The 19,981-nt window shown below is 54.2% G+C and overlaps 6 protein-coding genes across 6 annotated transcripts; 4 read left to right on the top strand and 2 right to left on the bottom strand.

Annotated features, from left to right (window-relative positions):
• Positions 1 to 426: 426 nt before the first annotated feature.
• Positions 427 to 5,287, top strand: BDY24DRAFT_137005 (uncharacterized protein). Its single transcript, XM_076636052.1, has 9 exons — positions 427 to 554; positions 989 to 1,109; positions 1,250 to 3,088; positions 3,183 to 3,327; positions 3,686 to 3,895; positions 4,013 to 4,460; positions 4,535 to 4,599; positions 4,667 to 4,810; positions 4,883 to 5,287. Exons 1-8 carry the CDS (start codon positions 532 to 534, stop codon positions 4,807 to 4,809), a joined length of 2,994 nt encoding a protein of 997 aa, XP_076494531.1. The 5' UTR covers positions 427 to 531; the 3' UTR covers position 4,810; positions 4,883 to 5,287.
• A 457-nt stretch (positions 5,288 to 5,744) lies between these two features.
• BDY24DRAFT_396535 (uncharacterized protein) lies at positions 5,745 to 6,914 on the bottom strand (the record flags this gene model as incomplete). The annotated part of the gene is made up of 4 exons (XM_076641454.1): positions 6,561 to 6,914; positions 6,238 to 6,475; positions 5,836 to 6,156; positions 5,745 to 5,764 (listed from the first exon to the last, which is right to left on the bottom strand). Coding segments are annotated over exons 1-3 (702 nt in total), but the record flags the coding sequence as incomplete, so codon positions are not given.
• Positions 6,915 to 7,037: 123 nt separating this feature from the next.
• Positions 7,038 to 11,940, top strand: BDY24DRAFT_443256 (uncharacterized protein; the record flags this gene model as incomplete). Its single annotated transcript, XM_076644751.1, has 20 exons — positions 7,038 to 7,360; positions 7,428 to 7,475; positions 7,539 to 7,611; positions 7,686 to 7,729; positions 7,923 to 8,052; positions 8,196 to 8,207; positions 8,294 to 8,369; positions 8,446 to 8,559; positions 8,686 to 8,713; positions 8,817 to 8,980; positions 9,057 to 9,068; positions 9,142 to 9,220; positions 9,310 to 9,346; positions 9,413 to 9,524; positions 9,939 to 9,949; positions 10,023 to 10,111; positions 10,180 to 10,207; positions 10,288 to 10,382; positions 10,488 to 11,603; positions 11,919 to 11,940. The coding sequence occupies exons 1-20, from the start codon at positions 7,161 to 7,163 to the stop codon at positions 11,938 to 11,940; spliced, it is 2,490 nt and encodes an 829-aa protein (XP_076494529.1). The 5' UTR covers positions 7,038 to 7,160.
• Positions 11,941 to 12,052: 112 nt separating this feature from the next.
• On the bottom strand, positions 12,053 to 12,639 carry BDY24DRAFT_417160 (YciI family protein; the record flags this gene model as incomplete). The annotated part of the gene is made up of 3 exons (XM_076643677.1): positions 12,053 to 12,118; positions 12,238 to 12,383; positions 12,471 to 12,639. The coding sequence occupies 3 exons, from the start codon at positions 12,637 to 12,639 to the stop codon at positions 12,053 to 12,055; spliced, it is 381 nt and encodes a 126-aa protein (XP_076494528.1).
• A 1,127-nt stretch (positions 12,640 to 13,766) lies between these two features.
• On the top strand, positions 13,767 to 17,608 carry BDY24DRAFT_410262 (MDR family MFS transporter). The gene is made up of 18 exons (XM_076642844.1): positions 13,767 to 14,235; positions 14,396 to 14,421; positions 14,574 to 14,663; positions 14,748 to 14,779; positions 14,861 to 14,946; positions 15,054 to 15,137; positions 15,237 to 15,287; positions 15,364 to 15,430; positions 15,516 to 15,605; positions 15,690 to 15,798; positions 15,871 to 16,102; positions 16,200 to 16,334; positions 16,444 to 16,464; positions 16,590 to 16,714; positions 16,796 to 16,924; positions 17,022 to 17,079; positions 17,150 to 17,254; positions 17,319 to 17,608. The coding sequence occupies exons 1-18, from the start codon at positions 13,938 to 13,940 to the stop codon at positions 17,411 to 17,413; spliced, it is 1,833 nt and encodes a 610-aa protein (XP_076494527.1). The 5' UTR covers positions 13,767 to 13,937; the 3' UTR covers positions 17,414 to 17,608.
• Positions 17,609 to 17,840: 232 nt separating this feature from the next.
• On the top strand, positions 17,841 to 19,980 carry BDY24DRAFT_396526 (MDR family NADP-dependent oxidoreductase). The gene is made up of 11 exons (XM_076641453.1): positions 17,841 to 17,986; positions 18,101 to 18,137; positions 18,213 to 18,360; positions 18,442 to 18,457; positions 18,561 to 18,685; positions 18,768 to 18,832; positions 18,907 to 19,028; positions 19,115 to 19,230; positions 19,322 to 19,372; positions 19,452 to 19,528; positions 19,626 to 19,980. Exons 1-11 carry the CDS (start codon positions 17,958 to 17,960, stop codon positions 19,902 to 19,904), a joined length of 1,065 nt encoding a protein of 354 aa, XP_076494526.1. The 5' UTR covers positions 17,841 to 17,957; the 3' UTR covers positions 19,905 to 19,980.
• Position 19,981: the final 1 nt, after the last annotated feature.

Below are 19,981 nucleotides of genomic sequence, written 5' to 3'. Positions count from 1 at the left end.
AACATCCGAGAAGACAAGTCGAAAGAAGATCGTCGTTTCTGAGTCTCAGCCCTGGAGGAAAGAGGGGAGGGAGGGAGAGTAGAGCTCACCATCGTCGAGCTCCTCATCTTCTCACCCCGAGCCACTGAGAGTAGACCCTCCTTCAAAAGCGTGAGTCGAGTTTTAGGGGAGAATGAGTAGAGGCGGAGATTTTCTCGCTCGCATCAAAGGGAAAGCCCGTCGAGGCCGTCCTCTCTCCTCGTTTCGCAGAGAGTTGCTTGAGCCATCCATCCTTTCCCTCGGAGAAAAGCTGGGGATGCTGAGGGGCAAGAGATGGGCTCAAGACGGTGAGAGTTGAGAAAAATATCCAGAATCAGAGAATTGACAACGGAAAAAAAGGTCAACCTTCCCTCTCCTCGGGCGACTTTCGTCTCCCGTCCCTTCAAACCATCACCTTCGAGCTCAACTTGAGCTTCCAACCACCCCTCTTCCTTCTCTCGTTCGGTAGAGAGCTTCAAGCCAGACCTTCTCGTAGGGAGCTTGTCTTCCCAGATGGACTTGTTCAGACGAAAATCGTGAGTTCTTTCGCTTCTTCCTTGCTCTCGGACCTCCTCCGAATCTCCTTCTCTCTGAGTCGAGGGCCATGCTGGAAGAGGAGCGTCCCTTTTCTGGCTGTAGCAGAGAAAGGGAACGAGCTCTCTTGGCTGTGCAGCTTTGCGAAGAACTCTGTCTGAGGGATCCAAGCGTTCCAGAGGGAAGAAGGGGGAGGGGAGCTGTCGACGAAGGGAGGCGAGGTCAACCTCGTCGAAGCTCGTTCGACGCTTCCTTCCTGAGCTTGTTCGGCATAGAGAGCGTACTAGAATGTAGCCAGTAGGATAAGGGACACCTTGGAGGTTGAACACCTGGGATCCCTCCAGATTTTGAGGAGAAATGAGCAGCTTTCGACCCTTCCTTCGAGCGAGCGACCTCTGACGCCTTTTCTCTTCTTTCCTTTTGAGTCGCTCTCTAGAAGTTCTGGAGTCAACGCTACCGATCCGGGCTCTTCTACAGCTCCCAGTGCTGCCCAAAGCTTTAACCGAGACATGATGGGCGAGGAGCAGTCTAGAAAGGGGAAACAACCGTCAACCAAGGTGTGTCGATCCCTCCTCCCCCTCCTCATCCCGTAGCTTCTCCCTACCCTGTGCCCTTGTTCATCTCACGGCCCTTTGGATCTTCCAATCTCCGCTACTGACTCTTTGACTTTTTCTTTCCCGTCAACTTCTTTCGTCAGGATTCCGTTCCTTCCCTCCCTTCACCTCCTCCCTCCGCCTCCCAAAACCAAACAACTCCTCCTCCTCGTTTCAACAACCACACTCCTCCTCGACAGACTTCCATTCCAGACCTTCAAGCTCTCCCTCACATCAACCTCTCGCCCTTCAGTTTCCCTACCAATCCAACCGCATCTCCTCTCCAACCCTCTCCTCCTCGTACCTCTCCCTCCAACCGACATCAACCCTACGGAGCGCGTCTCAACGACGACGAGCAACCTCGCTCGCACGACCCTCAACATCCTACTCACACCTCTCGAGCTTCCTCCCTCTCCGTCAAACGATCCAAGAACAACCTCCTCAAGGAATACACCTCCCTCCCTCCTCCAGCTTCGTCCCGAGGTCTCGCTCTCGCAACCGGCTCCTCCACCTCCAACTCGTCGCCCTCTTACCGGTCCGATCATCCTTCAACCTCCTCATCTCCAATCCACCCCTCCGTTCTTCGAAAAGCATCCTCCGTCGACTCCATGGCTCGATCTCAACCCTCCTCCTCACCTCGCTTCGACGCTCTCTTCGGAAGCCCTCACTCGAACGCTTCAAGCACAGGAGAGACAATGACGAGGTCGTTCTCGGACGCACCAACTCCTAGGTTGGGAGACTCATCGAGCATCGGGAGGGTGAAGAAGGCCACTCCAGAGCTGAAGGAGCTCGAGAGGAGGTTTCTGGGCGCTCGAGCTTCGTCGGGAGGAGGGTTGGGAAGCTCGCCGCCGAGGGGAGAGCCTATGTCGGGATTGGGATTGGGACTTGGATTGGGATCAACACCTTCCTCGTCTCCGACGTCGACCAGAGCTAGGAACCAGCTCCCTCGACTTCGAAGCAGTCGCGTCGGACAGTACAAAGCCGTCGCTTCCCGACGGGATTCCCACGGAGTCGTCGTTCAGCCCCATCGAGCAGCAGGAGAAGTCGAGAGCGATGCAGAATACGAATCGGACCTGGGAACGAGCGGATCGGAGGTTGGACAGCTTCTTCGAGGAGCCGAGGGACGACACGAGAGCGCTGGAGGGCTCGACGCGGACGAGGACGAGGACGACGAACGCGTCGAGGTCATCTGGCAATGCTCACCTCATCTACGGATGGGGCAGTCGAGCGAGAGTAGTGATTCAGACGATGACGACGACGAGGAGGAGGAAGTGGGAGAAGAGGAGTGGATTCAAGACCCTACGACCGTTTCGCACGACATCCCAGCCGAACTCCTTCGACACGCCGTCACCCTCCCTGGATCTATCCCCTCGTCCTCCATTCCTACCACTTCTCAACGCTCCTCCCTCGCTGGAAACCCAAGCAGTCACTCCTCCGGAAACATCTCTCCTCACTCGCCCTTCTTCCAAGCGCCTCCCTCGGAATACGCCCTCTCGGAAACGGGAAATCGTCTCGCCCAGAACGAAGCAGAAATCATGGCTTCGGCCAGGAGAAAGATGCATCTCGGCTCACAATCGACGAACCTCCCTCGATCTCCAGCCCTCCTTCGGACGTCGAGCTTCCCTTCCACGTCCATCTCCTCCTCCAACGGTCTCGCTCCCTCCCCTCCTCTGGCCAATCCGAGAATGGCACACCTCCAGCAGCAGAACCGGGGCTTCGAGGCAGCTCTCGGTCCTCTTGGGACGGTCGGGTCGTCAGGAACGCCTTCGTCGACTTCGACGATCCGACCGAGAGCAGCATCGGCTTCGTCTGGGAGTTGGTTGGGAGGAGGATCGTCGGAGACTGCGATGGAGGGGACTCCTCTGAGACGGGGAGAGAGAAGATCGACGTTACCTGGCTCTGATGGAGCCGTTGAGGTCTTGCAGTCGCCGCGCACGAGAACCGTTCGTTCGACTTTCGACCTTCGACTTCTTTCTTCTTCGCTTTCACCGTTTAAGCTAACAAAGACCTTGTTGTCCCTTCTTTTCCTCACTGCAGGTCAGCCAACTTCCACCCATCCCAATCGCAGTCGTTGGTCGACGAGGTTGCGGGAAGACGAGGATCGTGAAGGAGGCCTTCAGACGCTACGGCTACCCTCTCTCCGAACCTCAGCTCATCCCTGGAGTTCCCGAGTCTCCTCAAAGTAAGCTCCTCTTTACACGTGTTTCTTTTTCTGGGGGTGGGACTGGTCTGACGGCGCTCTTTCGTTCCTCTGGCTTTCCGTCTAGTCGAGATCCGTTCAGCTCGCGTCTCGACCAAGACCCGAACCAATCAGGACGTCCACATCTACGAGATCGACCTAGACAGCTTCCGGATCCAGGACGGAGAACTCGTTTGGCCGGACGGGATCCCTCAGATTGAAGCCATCGCCATCTGCTACGACGCTGGGGTTCTCTCGTCGTGGAACGGCGTTCAGGACTTCCATCGTGCGTCTCACCCTTCCTTTTCTTCTCTTTCAGATCATCACACTACTGATCATCGCTTGCTTTTTTCTCCTCTAGACGCTCGAGAACTCGATATCCCATGCTGCGTCTTCGGTTGCAAGTCAGGAGGAGTTCCTCGTCCCGTCGAAGTCGTCCCTCAATCAGTAGTCGCCGCCATCGGTAAACTCGTCGTCGTCTCGGTCGAGGAGGAAAAGATCACCCAAAAGATGCATCAAGGCTTCTGCTGGCTTGTCGAGCAGGCCATCAAGAAGATGGAGACTTCAATGCGTGAGCTCCCGCTCTCTTCCCACCCATCTCTTCTCCTGTCGAGAGTTCTCCCGCCTGGCTTCGCTCCTCGCTTGGAATTGAGCTCATCTCCCTTCCTTCCCTCCTTCCTTCCTCCAGCCCAACACTCCCAACCACCAAGTCGTCCCTACAACTTTCCAGAACCCGTCTACTCAACCAGATCCAACCGACCTTACCCTCTCCAAGTCGACACCTCCCTCCCGCCCTCGTTCGACGGCCCAGCCACTTCCTCCTCCAGCATCATCTCGTCGGTCCAAGGAGAGCGCTTCCTCAATCAAACACTCTTCGAACGAGACTCTCCTGACAAGGTTCAGCGGCTTCTCCCTTCTCAACTCGACGCTGGAGAGAAGGGTCACTCGAAGGCCGTCGGCTCGGTCTCCTCAACGGCTTCGTCCAACGCTATGACCGGGAGCGGAGTCCTCGAGAGCTCGTGGGTCGCCGGAGAGCAGAAGGATGCCGGAAGGTCGTCGCTGGGAGGAAGTTTGGCGATGGAGTCGTCGATGGAAGGATCTGGCTTGCTGCCTGCGAAGAAGAAGGAAGGGCACGGGTAAGTTCCGTCGTCGTTCGCCTCCCTTCCCTCTCGCTCCTGAGCTAACGCTTTCCTGCTCTTTCTGCTCTCAGGGGGATTTACCTGTCTCTCAAGGAGATCGTTCAGCTTCTCTTCTTTCACAGCGTTCGAGGCCAAGGTTCGTTTCAATCCTCTCCAGCTGGAGCTCGACGCGTCTGACCTCCGCTGATGCTCTTTCCCCCTTCGCTGTTTTAAGACCATCTCTTCGCTCAGACCTTCTTCGCCTGCTATCGTCGATTCGCACGTCCCCAAGAGGTCGTCACTCTCTTCGTCTCGGAGTTCCAACTGCTCGAAGGGAAGAAGCTCGCTGGAGTTTACGCCCAGCTAAAGTGAGTCTCGACCCGATCCCCCTTTCTTTCCGCCCGTACTGACCTCGAGTGGCTCTTCTCCCTGCTTTCTAGGATATGTGGTGTCATCGGGTACTGGATCGACCACTATCCCAACGACTTCGCCGTTCCAAAGACTCAGGAGGTGCTCCGGGAAATGATCAATCTCATCGCTTCCAAGGTCGCTCTTGCCCATCACGCCGCCAAACTCCTCCCCTTCTACCGTCGAATGGACAAGCTCAAGGTCGAGGATCTCGCATGGGCCAAGTCGGATCGAGAGGAAGGTCCTCGAAACTCGGTCTCTTCGACGACACCAGGAGGTCCCTTCGTTTCGGCTCAGATGGGAGTCTTCGTTCAAATCACTCAGACGTCGACGGTCTCCAACGTCGTCTCGGACTCCTCGATGAACGGCTCGGAACCTCTTTTACCTCTCGTGCTCAAGTCGGCGGTCGACATGTCGGTCTCCAGCTCCCACTCTCGAAACGGATCCATCGTCAGCGTTCATCGAGGTCGAAGCGACTCGGACATCTCTTCTCGTCCAACGAACCACTCCTCGGACGGATTCGCCTCGTCAGGTCCCTCGGGGGATACCTCCATGTCGAAGACGTCGTCTCGAGGATCTGGAACAAGCTCGGTTCCGTCGTCGTTGCACTCTCCCGCCGTCGTCGTCGACGTTTGGGAGTCGAAGCCGATGCAAAGGATGGTTCAGAAGTTCCTCGACTCGTCCGATCAGCAGATTGCCAACGATATCACTCGACTGGATTGGGGCTTCTTCGAGAAGATCCGAGTGAGTCGCACGTCCTATTTCTTCGTCCCTTCCTCGAGCTGACTTTGGTTCGCTCTGCTGTTTATCCAGCCTCGGTCCCTGCTGGCTCACTGCTACAGTGGAGGGAGCGAAGAAGGAGGCGACGTTCTTCTACGACAGTTCAGCACTCATTTCAACGACCTCAGTTCTCTGTGAGTTCTTTTCATCGTTCCTCCGGTCGCGTCGAACCTGAGCTGACCTCGTTTTCCCTCTCTCTCTCCAGATTCTCCATCCTCGTCCTCTCCCAAACCAAACTCCGAGCTCGAGCCCGAATCTACGAGCGGATACTCACCATCATCGACATCCTCCGAACTCAGAACAACTACATGGCCCTCTCGAGTTTGACGGCCTCCTTCGGACAGCTCTCGGTCGAACGACTTCGGGAGACGGTCGAACTCGCTATGGATCTCAAGTCCAACAGCAGGATCAAGATCAACCGTTTCCAAAGCCACCTGAAACTCGTCGACGGTCGAAGCAGCTACAAGACCTACAAGCTTTCCATCAAGGAGGACATCTCTTCGGGGAAGAAGGCCGTTCTTCTGATGTGAGTTTCCGTCCTCGACCGTCTTCGCTTTGCTTCCTCTCGTTTCGACTGACTTGCCTCTTTTCGACTCTCTCGCACCAGTCCTTCGATCATGAAGGAGCTCATCCAGATTCGGGAGCTCTTCAACCGCGTCAAGGCCGCTCATCGAGAGCGAGGGGAGGGAGGAGACGAGCTCGTCAACTGGCGAGAATACGAACGCTACGGAGAGGTTTTCCATGCTGTCTCTGGATGCCAATCTCGAGGATCTCCCGTCCCAGCTTCCTCGACACCCAACGTCGTTTCTCAGATGCTCAGAGATCGTCCTGACATCGAAGAGAAGGTACGCGTCTCCCGTCTTCGGTTTCGTCCTCGTCGCGTCCGACTCTGAGTGAGACTGACCGCTTTCCTCCCTCTCTTCGCCGCAGGCTCTCGGTGACCGAAGTCTCTTCCTCGAACCTCCCAACGGCGCTTCCACAACTCTCTCCTCCGCTCTTCGTCGCTTCGGAATGCGACACACCTAGATCTCTCCTCCCTCCTCCACCTCTCTTGCATTTTTTTTTCTCGCCCATCCCCGTGTCTCATCTTCCCTGCTTTAACTCTTCACGAAATTTATGACTACCAGCTCTCTTCGCTAGGATCTCTATCTACGTCGTTTCCATCTCCCGTTGCTCGCTGTTTTTTTCCTTTTGATGTTTCTCCGTTATTTCTCTCCGTTTCTCTTAACGATCTTCTCCCTTTCACGGCTTTTGAAACGAATCTTTACCATGGAATCACTTCTCGTATTTCTGTTGCTCCAAGAAGAAGAGGAAGAGGGCGACGGGTGTTTGAACAAAGCAGGGGTCGACGCGTTTCGGATTTTGTTCGCACTCGGTCTCGGAAGGCTCTTTCCCTCAGCTCCGCTTCTCATTTGTAGCTCCCCACCATTTCTGTCTTCCCTTTCCAGGCCCTCCCTTCCTCCTCAACTCTCACGATCAAACCTACGAAACGACCAGCGACGGGTTTCTTTCCTTCTTCCCCTCCCTCCGATGACCGCTCTCCTCGTCCTCACCCTCGCTATCTCCCTTCAACTTCTGCTTCCTCGGCCGACGGAAGCTGCCTCTCTCCATCTTGAGCTCAATTCCTCTGCACCTTCCTCTCCTTCTTCCCTAAAACTCCCATCTTTGGAACGAAAACAAACGACGACGTACTATCAGGTCGACGAGTTCTCGGGGAGCACCTTCTTTGAGTGAGTCTGAAGGAAGTCTATGTACCAGTTCAATCGAATCTGACTCTACCTTCCGCTGGGGTTGAAGTAACTTCGACGTTTTCAACGGGCCAGATCCAACCCACGGCGCCGTCAAGTGAGCTCTTCTCGCTCTTTGTCCCCCTTTGAGAGAGAACTGACCGAGATTTCCTTTCTTCAGCTACGTCGGAGTCGACGAGAGCTGGAGGAGAGGTTTGATCTACATCGGGCAAGATGGACTTCCCGTCATGCAAGTGAGCTTTTCTTTTTCGTTCGAAGACGCGGGTCGATCGACTGGGACTGACTCTGATCGTTTTCGTCCATGTAGACGGACTCGTGGACTTCGCTCCCTTACGGTACGAATCGAGACAGGTACGTCTGTTCGTCTGCTTCGGAGGAGAGGTCGCGAGCTCTGCTTGCGTCTTGGACGTGACAATCCGCCGAGCCAGCTCCCTTCCCATCTACTTCCAGAGCTCCCTCCGAGTCCTATGCTATCAAGCGATTGTCTTCAAGCTGTCAGCTGACTTCCAAAGTCCTTCCTTTGCTCGTCGCGTCGCCACCTCAGCGTTCGAATCACCACGAAGAAGATCTACGACGGTGGTCTTTTCATTCTCGACTTCGCCTGGATACCCTGGGGTTGCTCGATTTGGCCGGCAGTTTGGACTTTTGGCGCAGACTGGCCAAACACCGGAGAGGTAAATAAGGTCTGCAAAAAAAAAGCGACGCGTGGCCCTTCACCGCTTCGAGACGTCCGAAACGTCCTTGACATGAACCACTCTTGATCTACCGACTATGAAATGCTTTACTGACCCTTTTCAAAATCGGTATGGTCTTTCAGATCGACGTCTTGGTGCGTCTTACGTCGCGTCTCTTGTTTTCCTCCCGACTCCTCAACTCGTTTCTGACGCTCGTCGCCTCTTCACTTTCGCCCAAAAGGAGGGTGTAAATCTTCAGACTACAAAAACTATGGTAGTTCATTCAGCCGAAGGATGCTACTTGCTCAATCCAGGCGGTGAGTGCTCTCCTCGGGAAGAGAAACCAGGTCAAGTCGCGTCGTGACGCTCTTTCTCTCCCTTTCTCTCTTTCAGTCTTTTCGGGAACTGCAGGAAACACGGATTGTTCTCACAAGTTTACAACGTCAGGCTGCCAAATCTACGATAACGCAGCAGTCGGATCGACGTATGGCAACGGCTTCAACGCTCGTGAGCTCTCTTCTTCTTCTCATTCTTCTCTTCTTCTATCTTTGCCTCTGTTTCTGTTTTGAGAGCAGTAATCTCTGACATACACCTCGCATGTTTTTTTCACTCTGCCTCCTTTCGCTTTTTCAGAGGGAGGCGGAGTTTGGGCTCTACTTTGGTACGGACGAAGAAGTTTCCTTCCCTCTCAGCCTTACTCACCTCCTTCGCATCTTTTGAGCTCTCAAGGCTAAAGGATCCCCCATGTTCCTCTCCATTATCAGGGACGGCGATGGAATCAAGATCTGGTCTTTCCCTGCGTCTTCGATTCCAACCAACATTCGATCTCGAACTCCTGACCCAACGACCTGGGGAGTACCGAACGGAGCATGGGCACCAACGAGCTGTGATCCTTACAAGTACTTTACGAAGCATCGGCTTGTTCTCGGTGAGTTCTAACACTTCCAGACCTTATTATCTCTCTGCTTGTCTGATCTCGGACGCGTTTTCTTGATTCAACTCAGACATCACGATCTGTGAGTCTTTTTCGGACTCTCTTCCCTAATGCCCTCGTCACTCACATTTTTTCCTTCCACTTCTACTTCTAAGGTGGGGACTGGGCCGGTGACGGATCAGCCTACCCGAGTTCTGGCTGTCCTGGGACGTGTCTCGAGCAGGTCATGAATCCGTCAGTTCAGCGTGGTCGCTCTTTTCTTTCGCTTTTCACTCGACTTCCCAGCCTTCCAAACTGATCACTGGCTCCTACTAATCCTTCAGAGCTGTCTACGCCGCCTCGCGCTTCAAGATCAACTCAGTGAGACCTCTCTCTCCTCGCTCGACGACGCGTCTGCAGATCTGACCTTTTCTCCCTTTTTATAAGATCCGAACGTACACAGCTTCAGGACTTTCGAGCACAGTCCTTGGACTGGGAACTACCTACAACTCTTCGATCATCAGAGCTCCCGCCAACGGGTCGACTTCGACGTCGGGAGGTTCTGCTTGTCGCGTCGCGTCGGATTCGAAAACGATTGCTGCTCTCGTCTTAGTAATTTTAGGGTTGATCGCTGGTTGAGAGTCTCTTTGCTACCCGGCTCCTACATTTTTGGACTTTTACGGACTCTTGCTCTATAGAAACATTGCTTCTGCTTCGTTTGACGCCCAGGGCCAGAAGAGAGGAAGCGATTTGTCTGGCAAATCTCGCCAGCAGCCCTTACGAAAAGGGCCAGTCTTCTTCTGAGGTATTACATGGTTCTGTTCCTTCAACTTCGGAAAATTCTCCTCGAACATCCCAAGCCGTCAGAAGTACCCGCAGCCAAGAAAGAGGAGGAGGCGACCGCTTCCTCCTCCGACGGACTCACCTTCAACGGTCCCTCTCTCTCCCCTCTTCTTCAACCTTATGCCCCCAGCTGCTTCAGAGGTGAGCTCAGCCTTACCTTTTGAGACGTCATTTACTTTCTGACCCCATATCCCCCATCTGGACCGCTCTACAGCTCTCTAATGGGCAGCCTGCCGAGGAAGGAGGGGGGAGAGCTCAACCTCGAACGACGAGCGTCAAAGTATGCGTGATAGGAGACAGCGGGTGAGATCATTGTTTTGCTATTCTCGTCTGTATAGAGCTGAAAGCTGATTCGGTTCTTCTTTCTGTAGAGTAGGGAAGACTAGCTTGAGGAACAAGGTCAGTCGAGAGCTGAGCTCACGCCTCGAGGAGGTTGATCTGACTCTGCTCTTCTCTCTCCTCTCGTTCTTTTCTCGCAGTACATCAGCAAAAGGTTCAGTCAGTCTTACAAAGCGACGATAGGGTGTGACTTCGTTTCTCATACGATCCCCATATCGGAGGAGGAGAACGTATCGTGAGCTCAACTCAACTTCAGCTTCGCTCCTTCCCTCCCTCTCCCTCTCCCTCCCGTCTCCTTCCCTTTCTCATCTCCATCTTTCTGGCTTCTTCTACTTTACAGATTGGCCATATGGGACACCGCCGGACAGGAACGTTTCGCTTCCCTCTCGTCCGCCTTCTTTCGCTCCTCGGACGCTGCCATCTTCGTCTACGACCGAACGAATCCTCGTTCGCTTCAAAACATCAAGCGATGGTTCGGAGAATTCGTCGATCGATGTCCCGTCCAAGGAATCGAGGGGAAGAGGAGATTCTGCTTTGTAGTAGTAGGGAACAAGGCGGATAAACTCGGTGGGGAAGGATCTAGAGAGGAGGGCGTAAAGGAGGAGGACGTGCGAGCTCTCTTGGATCAGCTCGTCCCACCACGACCATCCCCACCACCACCCCCTCCTCCCGACCCACCAACTCTCAGATCCCTACCTTCCTCCAACTCGTTCTCATCCAACCTCGCTACGGCTACCTCTCGCCTACGGACCCTCTCCTCCTCAGCCAAACGCTCCTCCTCTCCGGCTCCCTCCTCTCGCTCTGGCACCATCACTCTCCTACCCTCCTCTTCCTCACCCGCCTCGCACTCCATCGAAATCCTCTCCTCCTCCGCTTCCAATCGAGACCTCTCCTCCTCCGCTTCCAATCGAGAATCCCCAACAGGAACCATGGCCAACACCTTCACTCCTACCCTCTACCACACTCCCTCCTCGTCCTTCTTCGAAACGTACGGAACTCAACTCATGAACGATCGGAATCCACCACCATCGTCGTCCCAAGGAACCACTCAACCTGCATCTCCTTCACGAGCAGCAACCTCGTCAATGTATAGCTTCAACACCGCTCGAACCTCGTCAACCTCGACCGTGACCTTCCCTTCGGAACCCTCCTCGTCGCGTCAAGGCCGAGGCGCATCCGTCGCCTCCTCAGCGTCTTCCTCCAACCTCCACACTCGAAACCGATCCCTCTCAGCCCACGGAGCCAAATCCATCTCCTCCAACACTTCCAACACCACCTTACGTCCAACTCGAACCTCCCTCCTCTCCAACGCGTCTGCGTCCAACCCCAACCCTCCCCAATCGCAATCCCTCCCTCCTCCGCCTCCGCCCATTCCACCTCCACCACCTCCCGAAATGCCGAAGATCTTCTTCGAAGTTTCAGCAAAGACGGGAGAGGGGGTCGCAGAGGTCTTCGAGTACGTCGCGAAGAGAGTAGCTGAAAGATGGGCCTGGGAGGAGAGCGACGCTGGGAGGGGATGGGGAGGGAACCTGGAGGAGGAGGAGGAGGAAGGAAGGATCAATCTTGGAAGACAAGGGAGTCGGTGGAAGAGACCTGGGGGACCTTGTTGCTAGGAAGGGAGTGTGAGCCTGGAGAGGAGGAGATGGTTTGGGGCTTCGAGAGGAGGAGGAGAGTTGTTAAAGCAGCCTATAATACTAGCTAGACGTCAGATAATTCAAAGAAACTGAAGTCCTTAGATATGATGGGCGGCACAGCTTGCTCCTCTCAACAGGCTACGCGACGAGCTCTGCTAAAGTTGAGGAAGGAAGGAGACTTGAGCTCGCTCGCCTTCGTTCCGACCTCCGAAAGCCCTGATCTCTCTCTCCCCTTCCTTCTGCCTTCTCGAAGCACCAAAGATGCATACATCTATCCCTTAAACGAAGGCCCGTCGAACAGCAAAATAGGCCTTACCACCATCTTCTCTTTATCCCACTGCATCAAGGAAAGAGAAGAACCAAACAAGTTTCAGACCTCCGAGCTCACGATGGTCCTCCTTCCTTCTTCATCTTCCCTCTCCCCCCCTTCCCCTGGAAAAGAAAGGTGAAACTCACGACGTTGTTGATCCAATACGGGTCCCTCTCGATCCTCTTCTTGACGTCCTCGATGGAAGGATAGTAGACGATCAGAACAGATCCAGCGAGAGGAGGAGGTGAGCTTCCTTCGTTTTCATCGGTCGAAAGAAAGCCACCTCCGAGCTCTGTAGGACAAGGACGCATCAAAAGCAGAAAAGATGAACGAGGTCAGCATCCAACATCTCCGATATATCCGGAGAGCGAAGACGTACCCATCTCTCCCTTCTTCCACGACTCATGAGTGTCCGACAAGTGCTTCTCTCGCACCGCGAGCCTCCTTCCCAACGCACCGCTGTCTGTGTAGTCAGGAGCCCATACGACGTATTTGTTCTGCTTGAGGGTAGAGGCGGCTGAGGCCGCAGTCTTGAGAAGGGAGGTCATTGAGGTTGATGAAGGGAGGGAGGGAGGAAGAGGTGAGATGGGCGCTGGGAGGAGGGAGGAGGGAGAGGTGAGCTTCAAGGAAATGGTCAAGTTATCGAGAGTCGGTGAATCATTTGACGCCCATTTCGCCTGCTCTTTGAGAGGTAGGCTTGCTGATGCATGTGAGATCGAGATTGCTGAACTGCCTCTCTGAGTCTTTTTGAGTAGATAGTGAAAGTCTCGGAGGGGCAAGAAATCAGAATGCGTCGAAGGGATGTCGTGTCGCTTCCTTCGCTTTCTTCGCCGTCGCCATTCTTTCACGAGCCTCAAAGCCTCCGAAGAATTAACATGATGGACCCAAGCTTGATGAAACGAGGAGGTTTGAAGATTGAAGGACGAGCCGTGGTCGCTGTTGTGACGGACGCGTCGCGAGGCTCCTCTTCTTCTCGCCCGTTTTCTCCGTCTCCGCTTGGAAAGGTTGAGTCGCTAGCCACAAGGAAATTGACCCAAGCATGTTGTTCCCACCAGCTGCGAACCAACCTCTTTCAGCTCCTCAGTCTCTCGAGAGGAAAGGGGAGAGAGACAAAGAGCACGCATGAAGTCCTCGGAGAGCCATTTTATCCTTCCAAGCCTCTCTGGATTCTTACCTCATTTCATCATTGCTCATATTGTGTAACTTCTTTGCCCTCTCGCCATCGAGCTTGCCTTTTAGAGCGCTCGTCGTTCCGATTCTCTGGCCCGACGCGTCGAAAACTTCGGCCCAACAACGAAAATCGCGACGCGTCTGTGGTTACCTTCGCTAGGCTCGAATCGGCTCCGGGACATCTGGAAATGCGCAGCTTCTCAGCGGAAGCAAAGAAAGGAGAGGAGAAGAAGCGAGAAAGCGTATCCGACTTCGGGGAGAATCGAGCGAGGCCATCGAGTCCGAGCGAGGGCTCTCTTCTTCTTTCAGCTTTTCCTAGGTGATCCCTTACTCTGGCGAAGTCTCAATGAGCTCAAACCTATTCTCCGCCCTCCGATCTTACTACTAACCACGATCAAAAGTGTTCTCGAAGGAAGATAGAAGAGCAGCTCGAAAGACTGGTAACAAAGGAGCGTAACCGAGCGGAAGAGACGCTGAAGGTGCGCCCTCCCTTTCCCTCCGCCGAACTTCTTCCTTCTCCCCCCCCCCCGTCGCTTGCTCGTCGGTTCCACCCAAACCACATCGACCTCTTTACCTTCTTGGACTCTAGGTCTTCTTTCTTTCCCCACCTTGATCCCCAACCTCTCTTTGATCCCTTCCATCTCCAGAGCCCTCAACCTCTCCTCCCTCCGAAACCATGAGCTCGACTCCTACGCTCGACAAAATCACCACCCCTTCTCTCTCGCACGACAGCATCGACGACACCAAGATCACCTCTTCCTCTTCCGCCATCGAGGACAAGACTCGAGCTCGAACCTCCAGTGGAGCTGGAACTGTCGTCGCAGGAGAGCAGGAGGAGACGACCAACAAGAACTCGTTTGGTGAAGGAGAGAAGGGCGGGGTCGAGGCTGTGGATCGCTCGAACGAAACGGAGGCTGAGAGAGAGCATCGAGAGAGGGAGGAAGCTAGAGAGAAGAAATATCTCACTGGAAGCAGTGGGTTCTCTCTTTCCCCATCAGTTTTCTTCCTTGAGCTCGTACGATTCCCCTGCCAGCAGAAGGAGCGAGGAGAGCGAGGTCCGGTTTCGGGCGCCGTCCATGAATGCTAGCCTAACGAGAGGTTCTTTCTTTCTTTCTTCTCTTTTCTTCCATGCAGAGCTCGCCCTTGTTTTCATTGCGATGGTGAGTTCTCGCTTCCGAAGACAATCTTATCAGCGTGCGGGGCGAGGCAGGGATGAGTCGTCTCCTCGGCGACTCGCTGCGTTGATGAGTGGGCTGACTGTTCCCTCTTCTTTCTCCACCTTTCTTCCTTGGCCCTCCTTCTTTCCTCCCAGTTGCTCTCGGTCTTCCTCATCGCTCTGGATCAAACCATCGTCGCTACCGCTCTGCCTGTAATCGCTTCCGAGTTCCAAGCTCTCGATCAGGTTCGTTCGACTTTCGACGACGCGGTTGATTAAATCGGCCTTCCTTCGTTGCTGACACTTCCTGGTCCTCCCATACTTTGATAGATCACCTGGATCATCAGTGCTTACTTCTTAACGTCCGTATCGCATTCATCCCTTCTTGGTCGACACACTGCGAAACTGACGACCTCGTCCCTCTTCCCGTTCTTCTTTTGCAGCCAGGCTCCCCTCATCCTCGTCTACGGTCAAGTCCTCACCATCTTCCCTACGCGATGGGTCTTCGGTGTTGCCATCTTCCTCTTCGGTACGTTTTGACCTGCTCAAGGCCGTCGTTCGCTTCAAAGCAAGATCCGATCTGACGCTATCTCTCTCTCTGTCTCTCCTCCTCACCTTCCCTTCGCTCCCTCGCAGAAATCGGATCTATCATCTGTGGAGCGTCTCTCTCTTCCGAGGTTCTGATCTTCGGACGAGCCTTCGCTGGAGTCGGTGCTGCTGGTGAGATCCGACTTCGCTTCGAAAACGAAACGACGACGCGTCCCTTTTGAACTTTGAATTGACTCTCTCTCATCCGCTGTCTCTTCTCCCTTCTCACAGGTATCTTTGTCTCTGTTCTCGCCATCATCGGAGAGATCACTCGAATCGAAGGTCAGTGCCCGATTCAAACTCGCTCGGTGTTCGTCGACGCTGACTTCCCTTCCCTCCCCTCTTGACTCTTCTTCAGATCGACCTAAGCTCTTCGGAGGGTTCGGAGCCGTCTTTGCTCTCAGTTCCGTCATCGGACCTCTTTTGTGAGTTTACTATATGAAGCTGAAGAGGGAACGAGGCTCAAAGTCCGACAACTGACGCGTCTCTTTTTTTGATTCGATTCAACAGGGGGGGAGCGTTCACCGATGCTGCTTACTGGGGATGGCGTCTCTGTTTCCTTATCAACGTCCCTATTGGTCTCGTCACCCTTGTTGCTATGTACGTATATTCACAAAGCGACGAGTACGTGAAGAAATCTCGAACTGACCTCCCCCCGTCTTTCCCCTCTCTTCCTCTCTTCAGCTACTTCTTCATCGAGTCAACTCCTCCTCCCGGTCAAGATCCCAACGAGACTCGAAGTTCTCTTCGTCGATTCGCTGAGCTCGATTGGATCGGTTCCATCCTCATCCTCGTGAGTCTCCTGAAAGCCTTTCTTGCGCTGCGACGCGTCGTCGAAACTGACCGACCTGAGCTTTCGTTTCAGGGAGTCACCACCTGCTTGATCTTGCCCCTGCAAGAAGGAGGAATCAGCAAGCCCTGGGACGACAAGTCTGTCATCGCCGAGCTCTGCGTTTTCGGGGTTCTCGTCGTCGTGTTCGTCGCTTGGGAATGGAGGAGAGGACCTAAAGCAATTCTTCCCATGAGCCTGTTCCGACGAAGATCGATGGTTGGAGCTTGCATCGTTTCCTTCTTCCTTATGTTCGTGATGCTTAGTGGTGAGTTCAACTAGAGGTCAGGCGCGTCCAGCGTCCTCGAAGTTCGTTCGTCTCGTTTGCTGATCGTACGCGTCTCGTTTCCTCCCTTCCTTCTCAGGAACCTACTACCTCCCTCTCTTTTACCAAGCCGTCAAGGAGCACTCGCCTACCAAGAGCGGTGTTGATATCCTGGGCTTCATGCTTTCCGTCGTCCTCTGCTCGATGCTCGCCGGTGTTGTGATTTCGATGACTGGTCAGTTCCGGTCCACTTTCTGCTGCAGGATCGACGTCGAGTCTGCACCTTCTGTATCCCGACTTGGCTACGTTTCTCCTTCTGACCCCGTTTTCTTCTCGACCTGCAGGTTACTACTGGCCCTTTCTCGGTGAGTCTGATCGTCTTCAACGCGACGTCGTTGCCCTTCCTTCGACACGTTTCAACTCGTTTCACTTCCTCTCGAACTGCTGAACGCTGACCCTTCTTCGTCTTTTATATCGCCTCCCTCCAAAGTGTTTGGACCCATCATCACCCCAATCGGGGGAGGCCTCCTTTACACCATCGACGTCCACACCGGATCCGGCGCCTTGATCGGGTATCAAATCCTCCTCGGAGCTGGAGTTGGACTTTCCTTCCAGGTGAGTAGTCTCGTCTGTCGTCTCTTCTAGCCCTTGCAAAGTTGAACTCTCTCTGACCCTCCTCCTCTCTTGCTCTTTCAGAACACCGTCGTCGCCATCCAAGCCGAGTTCCATTCCACTCCTGAACTCGTCGCTCAAGCCACCGCTCTCGGTACCTTCTTCCAATTGATCGGAGGAGTTATCGGAATCTCCATCTCCGGTACTCTATTTGTGAGTCGTATCTGACCGCGAGATGGAGAGCTTTGACGCGACTCCTTTGCTTTCGATCTGACCTTCCCCCCCCCCCCCCTTTCCGCTCTTTTCTCAGAACAACCAACTGGCTTCCGAGCTCTCCAAGCTTGGTGTTTCTAGCGAGATCATCGAAGGTACGTTCTCTTCGTTCAGCTCCGGCGCCTCTCCCTTTCTCGAGCTGACTTCAATCCTTTTCCTTCCCAGGCGTCAAAGCCTCGGTCAAGACTATATTTGCCCTCGATGCAGACCTCAAAGAGCTCGTCCTATCTGGATACGTCAAGGCTCTCAACCCGGTCTTCATCGTCGCTGGTGAGTTCCTCTCGCTCGTCTCCTCGACGCGTTTCGTTTTGCTGACTTTTCCGCTCCTCCTCAGTCCCGGCCGGAATCATCGCAACCCTCGGAGGTCTCTTGGTCAAGTCGTACAATCTGAAGAAGATGGGAGGCCTCGCAAACCTTGGACCTGCCTAGATCGTCGCTCCTTAGGACTTCTGTCGTTCCTCTCGTTCTCGACTCCTCCCCTCCCTCCCCTCTTTTTGGTTATCTCTCCTCCGTAGAGCCGGTCCACGTTCGCTTTGCTCTTCTTCTCGTTTCTATCTTCGTCCCCTAATCTCTTTTGGTGCTCTCGTGCTCGTTTCTTGCTTGCGATTCATTTTTCTGCCTTTGAAACGAGAAGGGAAGAAGGACAAAAGAGGAAAGACGAGCGTCTCTTTTCATCGTCTTCAGAGACATCGCCAGACCTTCTCATGCGACGGTTCTCGGAGGGTGAAAATCTTCCTGTTGGTCTTTCCTATTCTTTCCTCTTTTCTGGATCGGTGTCAAAACTTCGCGTCGTCATTAATCGGGGAGAAAGAGAGCGAGTAGCCGGCCTCCTCCACTTTCGTTCCATCACTCAGCAGTCGAGTTTTTATTTTGATTCAAAGGTGAGGACGTCCCTGCTCCTCCTTCCCTCCCAACCAACACCCTCAACTCAACCTCGACCTCAACCCCAATCCCACCCTTCCATATCTAAACCATGCCTTCCATCTCCAACCCCAAGGTCGTGTGAGTCGAAGGAAAGAGTCTGTCTTCGAATCCATTGCCGCCTCGAATCGAGCTCACCTCTTCTTCCTTCCTTCCTTCCCTCCCTCTCTCCTTCCCCAACGTTACTTTTTCCAGCTTCGCTTCCATTCCCGAGGCTATGCCCATCCCTGGAGTACGTCCTTCTTCCTTCCTTGGACTCGCAGTCACCTTTCGCTGACCCTCTCTTTGCTTCCTTCGGAAATTGCAGAAAGATCTGGTGTACGACGTCTCTGAGCAGATCGACCTCGACACCGTAGAGGTCCCATCTTCTGGTCTCCTCGTCAAGCTCCTCTCCCTCAGCCTCGACCCTTACCTCAGGGGAAAGATGCACAAGCCTAACCCTAAGAACTATACTTGTCAGCAGCTCGTTCCACTCCGAGCCTCCCATCTCTGTTTCTCACTGACGTCCCCCTCTCTCTTTCTCTTCGCCCCTCCAGCGTCTTTCCACCCTGGGTGAGTCTTTCTCTGTGTTACGAGTTCAACCCTAAAAGACGTCTCTGTCCGAGATCGAGATTCTGACGTTCGTCCCCATCTCTCTCGCCCTCGTCGCTTCCAGAGAGACCATTTACAACTTCGCCGTCGCTGAGGTCCTTCGCTCGAACGACAAGACCTACCCTGTTGGATCCAACCTCTACGGAATCTTCAAGGCTCAGTCGTACCAGGTCATCGCAGGGCCTCCCGGTTCGACTGCTCTCTTCTCCTCTCGTCCCCCTCCCAAGTTCCGAGAGCTCACTCGAACGCGTGTTCCTTTTGATTCTCCTAGCTGGTGCTACCGTCGGAGATGCTGGACAGTTCAAGATTCTCGACAACACTGAGGGACTTGACTGGGTGAGTTTTCGCTCTTCAATCGTTTCGACGGGCTAAACTGACGTCCTCGACGCATCTTCTTCTTTCGCTCTCAGACGAGCTGGACCGGAGCCGCTGGTATGCCAGGGAAAACCGCTTTCTACGGTATGCGAGCTCTCGCCAAGGCTAAGAAGGGAGAGAGTATTTTCGTCTCATCAGCCTACGGTGCCGTTGGAGCGTGAGCCCAGATTTTTCAGTTCAGATCTTCCTTCTCGACGCGTCTCCTCGCTGATCTCTCTCTCTCTCTCCCTCTCTCGTCTTCAGCCTCGTCTGTCAAATCGCCAAGAGCGAGTACGGGCTCAAGGTCATCGCTTCCGCTGGATCGGAGGAGAAGGTCAAGTACCTGCGAGAGGAGTTGGGAGTTGATGTCGCGTTCAACTGTTCGTCCTCTCGTCTTGTCTCGCTTCGATCCCCTAACATTCTCCGGCCACGAGCCTCATGAGCTAACACCTCATCCATCCCTTCTTTCAGACAAGACCGAGGATACTGCTGAGCAGCTTGAGAAGTTCGGAGGCATCGACAGTGAGCTTCTTTCTCCCTCCCCTCCTTCTCCGTCCTTTGATGCGTCGAAAACTGACTCGTTGGTCACCTCTTCCTCCAGTCTTCTGGGACGGAGTCGGTGGATCTACCCTTGATGCCGCGTTGGGGGCTTTGAAGTTCGGAGGACGAGCTATCGAGGTGAGTGCGACGACCTTCAGTCTCCCTCTCGCCTCTTTATTCGACCGCGTCAAGCTGACCTCTCTCCCTCCTTCCGTCCTCTTTCCCTCCCTCGTAGTGCGGAATGATCTCCAACTACAACAACGTCGCCGCGGGAACCAACTTCAAGAACTTCATGAAGGTCATCGGCTCTGGACTCACCATCACCGGATTCCTCGTCTTCCAGTACGAGAAGGAGTACCAGGAGGAGTTCTACAAGGTCTTCCCCGCTAAGCTCGCCTCCGGGGAGTACAAGTTCAGGGAGCACATCATCAACGGACTCGAGGGAATCCCTCAGGGCTTCGTCGACATGTTGGACGGAAAGAACGAGGGCAAGGTCGTCGTTCGAGTCGCTTAAAAGAGCCGAGTTGCTTCCCAGGTCGTAGCCATGCCATCCACGTACACACATATATCAATAGAATGTTTTAACGAAAT

The sequence above is a fragment of the Mrakia frigida genome (assembly GCF_051309035.1).
Source record: "Mrakia frigida strain ATCC 22029 unplaced genomic scaffold BDY24scaffold_26, whole genome shotgun sequence".
Taxonomy (NCBI): domain Eukaryota; kingdom Fungi; phylum Basidiomycota; class Tremellomycetes; order Cystofilobasidiales; family Mrakiaceae; genus Mrakia; species Mrakia frigida.
The sequence above is the reverse complement of the archived record's forward strand: the minus strand, read 5'-3'. Positions and strand labels throughout refer to the sequence as shown.